The 15,049-nt window shown below is 44.4% G+C and overlaps 1 protein-coding gene across 8 annotated transcripts in view; it reads right to left on the reverse strand.

Moving 5' to 3' along the window:
- The window catches only part of SPATA7 (spermatogenesis associated 7), a 52,854-nt gene that overhangs the window by 4,080 nt on the left and 33,725 nt on the right, over nucleotides 1–15,049 (reverse strand). For all 8 annotated transcript variants that reach the window (XM_079988838.1, XM_079988837.1, XM_079988840.1 and 5 more), the window contains 4 exons: nucleotides 11,321–11,796; nucleotides 8,918–8,984; nucleotides 7,716–7,780; nucleotides 5,278–5,331 (listed from right to left, as the gene is read on the reverse strand). In XM_079988838.1, the coding sequence (XP_079844964.1) occupies nucleotides 5,278–5,331; nucleotides 7,716–7,780; nucleotides 8,918–8,984; nucleotides 11,321–11,796 (662 nt within the window). The remainder of the gene's footprint in view (nucleotides 1–5,277; nucleotides 5,332–7,715; nucleotides 7,781–8,917; nucleotides 8,985–11,320; nucleotides 11,797–15,049) is intronic.

Below are 15,049 nucleotides of genomic sequence, written 5' to 3' on the forward strand. Positions count from 1 at the left end.
TTAATAAAACAAGACAAAACATTTCAAGTCACAGGAACGTAATTTAATTGCTCAGATGTCTAAATAGTAGACAAACAGATGCAAACGAATGTCGGGGAGACGCAAACACTTAATAGAAGTAATCAACCATCAGTATGCAAATCTGTTGATAGGGGCTGCTAAATTTCCTTCCATAAACAGAAATGGCATCTGTAAAGGAGTTGTTGCCTGAGTGAAGGGTGCTGAGCATCGTGAACACCTTGAATGGCTCTGGCACAGGCTCCTTTGCACCCGCCGTAAATCATATAGAGGTTGGAAAGTTTCCAGCTACTTGGCATTCTGATCAGACCCCACGTTGATGCTTATAATACTACATTCCTGCAGTGCCTTCCAAGGAATACTAGAACGCCTTTCAATATTGTGTCTTGCAGCACAGATGTCTTTGAAAGACAGAAAGAGAATGCAAACGGCCTCCCCGAAATCAGTGGCAAAGCTGGGATAGGGGAGACTTCTTAACACCATTTCCCTGGCTCGGCCCAAAGCTTTGTTTGGGCAGGGAAAGAATCAGACAGTTTTTCCATCTTGGGTTCCCAGATTCAGCTGGACTACAAATCCCATTATCCCTAGCCCAATGAGCATGGGATGATGGGAGTTGTAGTCCGACATCTGGGAACCCTAGGCTGGAGAAAGCTGCTTTATCCTGTGGTGGCATGCCTTTCTTTATGGTGAAGGAGTGGGCATACCATCACATCTCCACCATTTAGCAGATGATGCTGTGTGAGCTGGGTGATCCACACCAATGCCTAATTATGCTGTGATGCTCGTTGTTCTTATTTCTCAAAGAAAGGGAGGTGTGTGAGCCTGTGTTAGAAGTACACAATTTTCTTATGCAACAAAGTGCTGGCACGCAGAGCTGCATGTTCACTCCCACTCCTTTCCCCTCATGTGTACAGAGCTTAGATTCAAGTGTCTGAGTATTTTTCCCACCATCTCGCACAGCATCTTACTGTTAGGGTTAGTGTGATTAGTATAAATCACATGAGATGTCTGAGAAGAGTGTGGGAACGGAAGACTGTCTTATCTCTTCCGTCTGAGAGTGTTCTTGGACTATACTTTCGCTTTTGCTGTATGCTTTCTGTTTTCTGCCAGAGTTTGGAGAACACAGACGGGATTATGGATTCGCTGTATATATTGTGAATAAAAGGAGTTTAGATCTACGGATGTTTCTATCTTCTTGCTGAAGACTTGTGTGCACTTTTCATAAGAGAAGTGTTGCAGATGGGCACTCTGGAGTGAAGGGACATTCCATTCCAGAGACGTGCCTACCAGGAAACGCTCGTTCCAGGGGTGCCTATAGTGTCGAGGCTGCATTCCTGCCAGAGAAGAGTGAAGTTGGCTGTGTGCTGCGGGACTGTGTGAGTACCCTTTGATTTATGAGGGCAATAAACCTCAGAGAGATAAGCAAGCCTTAATTGCCAGGAGTTTGCCCCAGCTTGCTGGAGACTGTTTGCTGCTGTAGAAGTTGTTGTGGGACCTTTCGGCTGCAAGTAAAAGGCCAAAATGGATTCCAAGCAAGGAGTCGGATTGCTGTCGTGTCCGCCATTATCGGACGACAATTATGCTGCGTGGTCACAGAAAATGGAGGCCATTCTTGTAAGGCAGCGGCTGTTCCATGTGATTGAAGACCCCATCCCACTGCAGCCGGATAGAGTATGGCGTGACCAGAACACGCAGGCGAAAGCACTGATCACCCTGTCTGTGTCTGATGATCAGTTGATTCATATCCGGGATTTAGCCACCGCACAAGAGATGTGGCAGGCTTTACGAGATGTTCATCTCAAAGCAGGGAGTGCTTTCTTGCTTTTCCAGCGGCTTTTTAATTTGAAGTTGAAAGCTGGAGATTGCCTCCGAAAGCATCTCACGCAGTTGAAGTATCTGCGTGGTCAGCTGATGCAGAGGAACTTGGATTTTTCAGAACCTGTTTTCTGTCTCCTGATTATCCACAGCCTAGATGGGAGGTACGCGACTGTTGTGTCACAGCTTGTAGCTCTGCCAGTTGCAGACCTCACCGTGATGAGGATTTGTTCTATGCTGCTGTCAGAGGCTGATAGACAAGCAGCATTTGGGGCAAGTGAGGGGGAGAATGGTGCTTCGAAAGCCCCCCCTCTGGTTGCTCAAAGGGAGGAGGGAGCGGTTGCTCTTAAGGCCATACGGTGTTACAAGTGCGGGGCCATCGGACACCTTCAACGCAATTGCAGGAAGGGCCAAAAGCCCAAACAAGCGACAAGGAGCTCTGGAATGGGAGGGGCCGGTGGCAGAGAGCGTGCTAAGCCCCGTCCTACACAAGCACTTGCTTTTGGTTACACCACAATGCATATGTAGTGGACGCAGGAACCACAATCCAAATGTCTGGGCAGAAAGGTTTGTTCACAACCTTCAAGGAGTTGTGGAATACTGTCAAGCAAGTGGACTGTCAATCTTTGAGAGCTACAGGGATTGGAACTGTGTATTTGGAGAGCATCCAAACCACGATTAACCATGTCCATTATGTTCCAAGACTGTCTTACAATTTGTTGAGTGTGTCTCAACTTACTGAGCAAGGCTTTAGTGTTTCTTTCAACAGGGAGAGATGCGTGATCGCCAGAGATGGAAGAGATCTGCTGTATGCCTACCAAGAAGATGGACTTTATTTACTTTGTTTTGACAGTAATGACTGTATGAAATGTGATGATGCATTTTGTGTTACAGGTACAAAGCCAAAAGGCAAGAAGCCTGGTAAGCTAGTTACAAGAGCTTTCCAGTGAGTGTATGCTGACGTGATTGGTCCTCTATCACCTTCTAGAGGCAAAGCCAAGTATTACCTGATTATGGTTGATTGTTTTTCTCAGTATTCATGGAGCTATATGCTAGAAAAACAACGTCAGGCTTTAACAAAGTTCAGAGAATTTTGTGATAGGGTGCAATTTGTTCATGATGCGAAAATTGAATGTCTTTTCACTGGTGAAAAGCAGGTTTTTGTTTCACAGGAATTTGAACATTTCCTAGGTGAACAAGGGATAACGCACAAGACGGCTGTCCAGGAGTCTTCATGGAACAATGATGTGTGTGTGAAGGTGAATATAGTTACAAAAGGGCATGAAAGCACAACTGCTAAGTGCAGGTTTGCCACAAGAGTTTTGGGCTGAATTGCTAAATGTTTATACTCGGAATAGAAAATATTCCAAAGATGTAAAAGGTATGCCCTATGAGAAACTGTTCCAGAGAGAACCTTTTGTCAAACACCTTAAAGTTTTTGGGTCTGACATATGGTTGGAGACACCGCAGAGTACATGTGGTACACATGGCAATGTTATGGGTTATGAGAAAGGACAATACAGAGTTTTATTGCCTGACACTGATACAGTGATTCTCACTAGGGAAGTAGAACATAGTTAGAAAGGAGAAAGATATTCTCCACAGTTATCCCATTTTTGCCACTTCAGATGTAGAGTTTGACATTGACATTGATAGTGACAGTGAAAGAACCACTGAGAGTTCTGATACAGTTGACACAGTTATTGCTAGAAGTACATGTATATTGTCCAGACCATCGTTAGAGTCTGAACTGGAAGGAGAGAAGTCACTGTTCACTGTAGGTCACAGTTCTCCCAAAAAGGAGATGGTCAGTATCAGTGCCTGATATGCAGATCAGAGAGAGCTACGAAGGGTAAACCACCCAACAGGTATGCTCAGGAATTTGCCAACACAGCTGTTCCAAATATAGCTGTGGCTTGCATTCCACACCAGGTTACAGAACCTGAGATCTTGAACGGAGTACAGGGTTTGTCCTCAAAGGGCAAGAAACCATGTCTGAAGGTTGCAAGAGTCAACACTGTTTCCTCAGTCCGAGGAAAAGCTAGAGCTCTAATCCCATGGAAGAAAGGTAATCAGAGGTGTGAACTGGTCAGTCCAGTTGCAGGGAGTTCCAAAGGTGGAACTGGTACAACAGATGTATACTATGTGTATGACAACTGTTTGTTTAAGTCACTTAATGCTGCCCATGCTTACGCAGCATCGATTACCTAAAACGGCATCTTACTGTTAGGATTTTACATAACCAATGCTGGTTAGTGTGATTAGTATAAATCACATGAGATGTCTGAGAAGAGTGTGGGAACGGAAGACTGTCTTATCTCTTCTGTCTGAGAATGTTATTGGACTGTACTTTCGTTTGCTGTATGCTTTCTGTTTTCTGCCAGAGTTTGGAGAACACAGATGGGATTATGGATTCTCTGTATATATTGTGAATAAAAGGAGTTTAGATCTACGGATGTTTCTATCTTCTTGCTGAAGACTTGTGTGCACTTTTCATAAGAGAAGTGTTTGCAGATGGGCACTGTGGACATGCCATTCCAGAGATGTGCCTACCGGGAGATGCTCGGAGGTACTGGGGGTCTGCCGTCCCCCCAGGAGCGTTTTCCACACTTACGTGTGTTTTTCTCACTTTGTATGATGCATCTTTGCTCCTAAAAAGCACGGGAGGGAATAAGGAGGACAGGGTTTCTTTTAATTTTTATTCATAGCAGTGGTAAAGGTAAAGGTAAAGGTAAAGGGACCCCTGACCATTAGGTCCAGTCGTGGCCAACTCTGGGGTTGCGGCGCTCATCTCGCTTTACTGGCTGAGGAAGCCGGTGTACAGCTTCCGGGTCATGTGGCCAGCATGACTAAGCTGCTTCTGGCGAACTAGAGCAGCGCACGGAAACGCAGTTTACCTTCCCGCCAGAGTGGTACCTATTTATCTACTTGTACTTTGACGTGCTTTCGAACTGCTAGGTGGGCAGGAGCAGGGACCGAGCAACGGGAGCTTACCCCGTCGCAGGGATTCAAACCACCGACCTTCTGATCAGCAAGTCCTAGGCACTGTGGTTTAACCCACAGCGCCACCCGTGTCCCATAGCAGTGGTAGACACTGTTTAAACCAATCAACCAGATAAGGAAGCATCATGTGCTGATCTGGTTACAATTGGTTCTCTCCTGTCACTATGTGCCTCATTCAGGTATCAAAGGTGGAGGGCAGAAGAAGAGAAAAAGGAAAGAAAGAGCGCCTGGAACAAAGGAATGATTTGCCAACGAGAGGCTTTTGCCGCCCTTGGGCTGATGGGATCTGGAGTCCTACTGCAGCTGGCAGGCCACAGACTCCTCTTCCCTGGCATAACGGGACCAGCTCAGAAGGTGCTCCCTCATTATTGGTTCAGATTTATTATTAACAATTCTGAACGTTCAGAATTTTCGCAATGCTGAAATGAAAACGGCACTTACTCAGCTTGGATTCTTTTCATCGTTGGGGACTGCGCAGAAGACGGTGACGTCACCCTGAGCCACAAGCGGTTGGGAGAGAGGGCAGCAGAAGTCAGACACTGAAGGCAACGCACTACCACAAAGCCGTCATGCATTTATCCTCATATATACCTCAATGAATAGACTAAATGTGGAAGGGGAGGCTCCTTTGTCAGAGGGTGGGCTGAATACCATGTGTTTAGTCTACATGTGGAGAGAAACACGTGTAAAGGGTTTTGTCTAGCTGTTATTGCTTCACTAAATAATCCTGGGTATTGATGGCTTGGGAAGAATGCAGAGAATTTTGTTAGTGATTCCTAGCCCTCCTAACGTAACTACATTTCCCAGGATTCCTTGTGAAAAGGGGTATCACCATTAACCTGGTTTCAAAATGTAACATACACGTGGTGAAAATAAGGTTAAGCAATATTCTAGAGACTGGCTTCATTCTCTTGCATTCATCAAATTCTGGCAACTCTTTCTGAAATGACCTTCACATAAAACCATCTTTTAAGGAAGATGCCCAGGGATCTCTTACAAGTCAAGGAATGCCACTTCTGATGGGCCTCAAGTACGTGACCTGCATACTATTTAGACTGAACTTTTTTTAGCATGAGGAATTTATCCAATGAATGGCCCTGTTGGTGTGTTCTACATACTAATGCCTTCGTGATCACAACAAAAGGTAGTTTGAAAAATCACTTCTGACAAGGCTGCTTTTCAGCTCAAGAAAAGTACATTGACTTTTATAAGCTTCTGAATTTACAATATCTCGTTTCCTAAAGGGAAATGCTCCTTAAGTAGGTCTTTGATTCAGTGATTTTACAGCATGCCTATCATAGAGCTCTCATGTTGCCGAATATGCCACCCACTAAATCTATTTTATTTCAGTGCTTTTGTCCTCGATGCAGACGGAGAGTGCACAGAATGCAAAAATACCTGCTGCACCTTTTTATTTGGGGGGGCCTCTGTTCCTCAGCACAGGTGAGTCATCAAGAATATGAGTAGGCTTGAGTTTGGCTGTAAACCCAAGAGGTTTCATCAGGAAAATCAAAACAAAACACAATTGCACTCTATCTAATGAAGCCGTCTTCCATCTGTGGAAAAGAACTTCCCTTCTCCCCAAAATCAGTCATGGAGGCTCCTCCAACCTTCCGGAGTAGATTTGGGGGAATGTGGGGGGCGGGAATTATGCTTGCATTAGCAGGGCAGCTTTGTTGACTGGGTTGTATTCAATGTTACTCATACAGAAGCAGATCCATTAAAATGAATGGACACAACTAACTTATGTCCATCAATTCCAAAGGGTCTACACTTGAGTAGAACTTAGCTGGATACAGCCCAATGCGTGGTATCCAACTAAACTGTCACATCAGTGCACAAATTTGTCTTTCTCTTCTCCCCTTCCACGTGTGTCCTGCACCCTCGACACATCTGCTTTGGAGAGTTGGGGGAACCCCTATAACAGATTGGGGGGGGGGGGGAAGCTGCATTGCACAAGTGTGAATCCTTGTGCAGCTCAGTTTTGTGGGGTTTATGTTTGTGTGTCGGGGAGGGGCAAGACAAAAAGGTATTTCATCTATGGTAAAAGCCAGTGAAAAGAACTGCGACTTTCTTTGAAGAAGGAATTTGGAGTTTTTAAATGGTATAACTGATGTCACAGCCATATTGGTGCTGGAGCATAAGAACAGGGCAAAAATTGACTCAAAGCCCTCAAGAGGCAGAGCTGTACAGGGGCTGGCTAATCTGGCAGGTCAGGTGTTTCCTTACTAGGCCCTTAACCCCGACTCTGCCTGGTGATACGAGAATCAGATCCTGAGAGGGGATGTTAGTCTAGCAGCCACATGACACAGCTACTTCACATGCTCACTTTTTAATATGACTAAATGAAGATTATTTGACATACAAGCCCCATTTAAATTTTTTCATATGTATTAATATTCATAGCCCTTCCATTCCCACCCCTTAGCCTGGTCTTGTTTGTTATTATACTTTTTATTAAACATGAAGGCATCAAGTATTTGGGCCATACCCAAATGAACTTGAACCTCCTTTCCATCTTTTGTTACCAACAACTTGCCCAAAATATTTCCTGGTGTACCACCCTGGGCCAGAGTTACTTCCAATAACCATTTTGCTTTATCGCATTCTCTCCATTTATTGGTAGAGAGAGAGAGAGATGCTCTTGCTGTTAACAAAATTGCCCCTTCCTTTCAAACATGCTTTCCCTCTTACTAGTTTTGCTGCTGAAATTTTGTTTGAAGGAATATGTAAATATGTCTGCTAAGAAAGCATATATAATAGCCTTAATCTCAAAAAAGGCGCCTTTTCTGGATTTCACAGACATGGTCATAAGCCCAGCATCAGCAGAACGGCATGAATATTGAGTATGAATATTGCCACCCCCAAATGCCATGTACCTTGGTGAGGAGAACTGGGGGAAAGACTTCATTTCATCAGCCTTATCATCTTCATTGTCATCCACCTACAACCCAGAGAAAGCATCTGTGTTATTGGTGCAAAAGAAATGAAAAGTGAGAGGAAGGAACTGTAGTCTGTTAACATGTGGAACCGAACCTGTCCCCTCCTCAACATACATGTGCTCTGCCATCATACCAGGAACAACGCAATGCGCCTGGACTTTTCAAGTATGGGAAAGGGCCATACCTCAGCAGTAGAACATTTGCAAGCAGAAGCTCCAGGTTCAATCTCTGGCATTTCCAGAAAGAGCTAGCGAAGGACTCTCGTCAGAAACCGCTCTGACTCTTGTCAAAGCCACTGCCAGACAGTGTACACAATAGTGAGCTGAATAGCCCAGATGGCTTATTATGAGAACATGAGGCCTGCCAGCGTTTCATATTTTAGTTGAGATTCCTCAACTAAGATAACTCTTGGGATCCCTTCCAACTGTACAATTCTATGTTTCTATGCCCTACAGTTGTGCAGCAACCTATTCCTCTTCAACCCCCCAGGAGCACAAGCTACTCTCACAAAATATGATGGCCATCTGCAAACATTTCAAGGGCTGTTACAACAACAACAACAACAACAACAACAACAACAACAACAACAATTCATACCCCGCCCATCTGGCTAGGTTTCCCCAGCCACTCTGGGTGGCTCCTAACAGAATATTAAAACATAATCAAACATTAGAAACTTCCTTAAACTGGGCTGCCTTCAGATGTCTTCTAAAAGTCAGGTAGTTGTTTATTTCCTTGACATCTGCTGTGAGGGCATTCAACAGGGCAGGCGCCACTACCGAGAAGGCCCTCTGCCTGGTTCCCTGTAACTTCACTTCTTGCAGTGGGAGAACCACCAGAAGGCTCTTGGAGCTGGACCTCAGTGTCCAGGCTGAATGATGGAGGTGGAGATGCTCCTTCAGGTATACAGGGTCGAGGTCGTTTAGGGCTTTAAAGGTTTTTTTTTATTTTTTTATTTTTATTGGACTGTGATTTGATATGTTAATTGGATTTTTTTATTGGAAAATTAATAAATGCTCTAACGAAAAAAAATTAAAATAAATAAATAGTGACCCATTTCAACGTTATTACTGCTTGGAAGGTTAAGATGTAAAATGGCTTGTTGACTGAAATACGTTTAAATAGATCACTTGAATTACCTCCTTTATCATCTTCTGAAAGTCAGCCATATTACTTTTTTCTGACCCTTCAGACGCCACTTGAAAACTGCAAAATGTAATATGATATATTAGGCAGATCTTGAAGTTACTGTTAAACAGTACACCGTTGTTTTTTTCTTCTTCTGTGTGTCAGAACATCCAACTTCCAACAAACAAACAAAAACCTAATGGAAATTGTAATGCTTTTAGATACCTGGGACAATCTCTTATGCTCTTGCTTGAGTGATGAAGGCACTGATGGGTGAAAAGTGCAAATCCATCTGCTTACGTATCACTGCATTTTAGTATTGAAGGCAATTGCAACATAGATGAGGAAGCCAGATGATATTAATAGCTACTGTTGCTCAGCTTGGGCACATCCTCAGTCCTATGAATAACAAGCTACACAATAGATATTCATGGTCCTGATAGCATTCAGCAACCCCTCAGAATGGGAAGATTTGACAACATTAGACTGGGAGAACGTGTGCTTTGGCAAAAAGGGTGTCCACTGTGTATCACACATATTTCTCAATAATTGGATATATTTCCTACAACACTGTTGCTGCTTATCTTCCATTATTTTGGGGGGAAATTAAAGAATTAAAATTTCATGGAGGATATGCAGTAGCAGTGCTTAGTGTATTTATTATTGATTGAAACAATTCCATGAATGTATATAACACTTCAGCGCAGAAGAAAACACATGCATACCAAATAATTTGATCATTGTCCAATACACTTAAAGGTAAAGGTAAAGGTACCCCTGCCCGTACGGGCCAGTCTTGACAGACTCTGGGGTTGTGCGCCCATCTCACTTAAGAGGCCGGGGGCCAGCGCTGTCCGGAGACACTTCCGGGTCACGTGGCCAGCGTGACATCGCTGCTCTGGCGAGCCAGAGCCGCACACGGAAACGCCGTTTACCTTCCCGCTGGTAAGCGGTCCCTATTTATCTACTTGCACCCGGAGGTGCTTTCGAACTGCTAGGTTGGCAGGCGCTGGGACCGAGCAGCGGGAGTGCACCCCGCCGCAGGGATTCGAACCGCCGACCTTTCGATCGGCAAGCCCTAGGTGCTGAGGCTTTAACCCACAGACCGTACCCACAATGCCAAATCTATGAAAGGGATTGAGGATCAAAACTTCTGGTTTTTTTTACCTTGCTTATATCAGTGTAAATCCAAGGGAATTGTTGTGGTTTCAATCAATGACAGGTTTGTATGCCAATGTAAGTCACGGTGGTTCTCAAGTTAGGATGTTGGCCTTGAATCTTTAAAGAATTAAGTCACAAAGTGATCTTGGGCAGGTCACAGTATCCTAGTTTTAGTCTAACCAACTTATCTGTTGACATGATCAGACATTGCATATGGCAACCTCTCTTTTCTCATTTCAACTCTGGAACAGAGGTCACCATTTGCAAATGCAATTATTATTATTATTATTATTATTATTATTATTATTATTAAAACCACAGCCACTCTGAGCCGCTTCCAACACACATAAAAGTATAAAAAACATCAAACATTAAAAACTTCCTGATACGGGGCTGCCTTCAGATGTCTTCTAAAACTTGTGTAGTTCATTTATCACAATGTGAATACATTTCAGTATTCAGAGCTTTGGAACATTAATATTGAATTCCACGGCTTAGAGCCAGACTAACTTCCTGTTTGCTTCTGAGTCCAATTCATAGCTTAACACTGAAGTCCTAAATGGGTTGGAACATGAGTATCTGAAGGAGCACCTCTCCTGGCATCAGCCTGCTTTTTGTCTAAGCATCAGTGGATGAAAAGTGGGCCGAAAATAAATTTCAATAAATACATTAAATCAGTTAGTTGAATTTAGGACCTAGTGAAATTAATGGGACAGATTAGTTATGATTAAGGCCAGTGTCCAATGCACTCATTCTGTTAGTGCAAGGATTCCCACTTGTGCAATGGAAATCCCCCCCTCCGGTCTTTGTGCATGCCTGGCACCCTCCCCAAATCTGCTCCTGAGAGTTGAGAGAACCCTCTAGGGCAGTGGTTCTCAACCTGTGGGTCCCCAGATGTTGTTGGACTACAACTCCCATCATCCCTGAGCTCTGGCCTTGCTAGCTAGGGGTGATGGGAGTTGTAGTTCAACAACATCTGGGGATCCACAGGTTGAGAGAGGCTGCTCTAGGGTATGGAGGTGTATGTGGACAGAGGAAAGGGAGGGGGAAGTTTGCATCTGGTCCACTGGCTGCAAATATTAAGTCGTGGGTGGCAGGGAAGCATGCAGGTCCACTGCCCCACGACATGAATAGTTTTCCATAGCTGAGATTAGACACAAACCGGTAGCTAGATGCAGTAGCTAGCTGCAGCGTTCATTATAAGAAAGTTTGTGGCATGACTGAGCACAGCCTGCTTATGAAGGTTTTTTCACCTGCTTATGTCAGTCTGTGTTTCTGCTTCCACCTGCTTGGTGACATTGCTTATTTTCTGTCTTGCTGGCTTATAATATCGGTACTGCGAAAGGAAGGACTTAGCATCCGATTTCAAAGTGCGTGGAGTGAATGGCTGCCGACCATTGGTGAAACGTTCAGAGTGCTTGTCAAGGAGATCCCCGCTGCACACTTTGGGTTCAGGGTTCGGGGCCTTGTGAGGATGCTTGTTTGCAATGCTGTCGGAAGAAGAGTTGGATGAAATTTTGGAGTGCAACCTCTGGAGACTCGATGTACTGACACATGAGGTTGGATCTGAGATGTTGGAGGCTTTCGGAGCATCTTTCCTGGCAGGATTTGCAGCATTCGGAAGGGCTGTGTTTTGCCTCTCTGGAATTGCCTGGGGGCCCAACACACACCTTTGTTCACTAGGTGTACACGAGGGTAGCCCAACGTTGTCTTCTGCTTCCAAGGTATCCTAGCAGGGATTAAAAAATACATACACAAAGAGTAAGGCTCCTTCTGCTTTATTTCATTAAAAAGTACAGTCTTTTTTTCCAGCTTTAATGTGTGCAGAGGGCAGTCAAAATAATGAAGGGTCTGGAAACCAAGCCTTATGAGGAACAGTTTGAGGGAGTTGGGTGTGTTTAGCCTGGAAACAAGGAAACTGAAAGCAGATATGATAGCCATCTTCAAATATCTAAATGGCTGCCATGTGGAAGATGGAGCAAGCTTGTTTTCTCCAGCTCCGGCAGAGGCTAGAATCTGAACCAATAGATTCGAGTTACAAAAAAGGAGATTCTGACTCAACATCAGAAAGTACTTTCATTTGCATGTAGAATGGACTCCCTTGGAAAGTGGTAAATTCTCCTTCAGAGTCTCCTTCCTTGGACATTTTTAAGCAGAGTTCGACAGCTATCTTTACTTGAGATTTCTGCATTGTAGGGGGTTCGACTACTTGACCCTGAGGGTCCCTTCCAACTCTAAAAGGTAAAGGGGCCCCCTGACCATTAGGTCCAGTCGTGACTGACTCTGGGGTTGTGGTGCTCATCTCGCTTTATTGGCCGAGAGAGCCGGCGTACAGCTTCCGGGTCATGTGGCCAGCATGAGTAAGCCGCTTCTGGTGAACCAGAGCAGCGCACGGAAATGCCGTTTACCTTCCCGCCGGAGCGGTACCTATTTATCCACTTGCACTTTGAAATGCTTTCAAATTGCTAGGCTGACAGGAGCAGGACCGAACAATGGGAGCTCACCCCGTCGCGGGGATTCGAACCACCGACTTTCTGATCGGCAAGTCCTAGGCTCTGTGGTTTAACCCACAGCACCACCCGCTTCCCTCTTCCAACTCTACAATTCTATTATTTATATGATTTTTTTCACACTTTTATTGTTCACTATGTATTTATTCTTTGTTAGCCACCTCGAGTATGGTACATGAACAGGCAGGTTATTAAACTGAACAATAAATGAAAGAGCTTGCAACTTAATATCATCCCTTTAGATTTCTGGGATTGTGATACTGCTAGAGAAGAAGCTCCAGCAGCAAAAAAATTAGGAGGACCAGGTTCTTGAAAGCACTAGGCCCCAAGGCCAGACAGCATTTTTTTGAGAGAGAGCGAGAGCAAACCAGTTCCCACTGAAAAAGAACATTAAAAAACAAAATGCAGCACATGCACTACCGCCACACATACTAATATTATCAATGAAGTGCGGATTAAATACCTAAATAAATCTCACTGTAGATTTAAGGCATCTGAAAACTGAATGCTTCAAAGAAAACACCAGGAGTGCTACTTGCTTCCTTTCATCTTTCTTCATAGATTCATCATGATTCCTATTAGTTGGAAGTCTTGTGTCCTATGTGCCCACTTCTTATTAAGGACTCTTAGGTGGAAAGCACACCAGTGTCTTGTGGAGTGCTGTAGCATGGGTGGGTAGGAATGGCCCCGGGTGCAAAATTCTGAGGGAGTGCAACCCAGCACATCCACAACAGGCTCCCTCACCAAGGCCACATGACTGCCACCCTCCAGAGCCACGGGGAGGCGAGCTGTGCTTGGGCCAAGCCTTTGGGGCTGTGGCGGCACCTCCTTCTCGTGGCCAGCAAAAGGACCCAAAACAGCACATTCTGGGACGCCCGTTCAGAATTTTTTTAAAACTGTGAAGAAACCTTCTCTTGCAGCTTCCCCTCCCACAGGAATTAGTATCCCCGCAATGTGTTTCCCATCTCCCGAATGTTTACCCACTCACAATTGGCATCAGTGCCGTTTGTTGGCAGGGAAACTAACTATTATTTGTTTGTTTATGGATTTCGCTTGGCCTTTCTACATGTAACTTCTAAGGTGGCTTACAAACAGTCTGGAAAAGAATGCAAATGAAATAAGAACGATTAACATAAAAACCAGCTAAAAATCTAATGGCAATGAAAGCCGGCAACACAACCAGCAACAACCTGAGGTTATACACTGCTCCAAGGTTGGAAAAACAAAGTTTGTCATGGTGACTAAAATATAACAGAGTAAGCACAGGCAAATGATGTCTGAGGAGGGAGGGCACTGCAGATTTAGGGTACCACAGCAGAGGCATCACTGTTCCTTATTCCCAAGGACGGGGCTTCCAGAGCAGTGCCTCATTTGATGACCTCAGTGCATGGGTAGGTTTACAGTAACTAGATAAAATGCTGGTGGCAATGGGGATTTGCCATGGTGAGACCAAGCCCTAAAGGAAATCTAGGAAAGTTGTGAGAGCTAACCTAGGACACATCTTTGTCTTAAACCAAAATTGTACTCATTGATCCCCTTTTTTTAAAAGAAACAACAGACGGATGCTGAAGGTGGTATTTGGAACGGGATTCCAAATCAGACCACTTCCTATTACTTCATAATAGGGTACCAAGAATACAGGCCTCATTACTATGTGTCCTCTTTAGTGTCTTCTTTCAACTCCATTTATTCCTGCTTCTGGTCTTCAGGTGTTTTTTATTTAGTGAGATACAAAGATAGCCTGAAAGACACATCATCAAAATGCAGATGCTGCAGTTTTCTAGTGTACTGGAACTTCTAGCTAGCTTCATCTGAGAAAACTACTTTGCAGTGCCTTTGAAAGCTGTGATTTATTTTTCACTGTCTCTTAAGGGTAGCCTGCTTGGTCTGAATATGATCACATTTCCCTCTGATATGACACTTATTTTAATGGGCTTGAAAAAAGAGGAATGCAGAGAAGACATAAAAGTAGAAGACAAGTAGAATGTGGAAATAATCCATTAAAAGATAGCAATACAAGTCTAAGGTAAAGGACCCCAGATGATTAAATCCCGTCAAAGGCGCTCATCTTGCTTTACTGGCCGAGGGAGCCGGCGTTTGTCCACAGACAGCTTTCCGGGTCATGTGGCCAGCATGACTAAACCGCTTTTGGCGCAACAGTACACCATGACGAAAACCAGAGCACACAGAAACGCTGTTTACCTTCCCACCCCAGCAGTACCTATTTATCTACTTGGAATAGTGTGCTTTTGAACTGCTAGGTTGGCAGGAGCTGGGACAGAGCAACAGAAGCTCACCCCATTGTGGCAATTCAAACCGCCAACCTTCTGATCGGCAAGCCCAAGAGGCTCAGTGGTTTAGACCACAGAGCCACCTGTGTCCCTTTAATAGAAATCTATACCTACAGTGGAGCTAGACAAAAGGGAAACATGGCTTCTCAACTTTTGAAGAAGAATTGGGAGAGGGTTTATA

This window comes from Podarcis cretensis (genome assembly GCF_951804945.1).
Source record: "Podarcis cretensis genome assembly, chromosome: 1".
In the NCBI taxonomy this organism is placed as follows: Eukaryota; Metazoa; Chordata; class Lepidosauria; order Squamata; family Lacertidae; genus Podarcis; species Podarcis cretensis.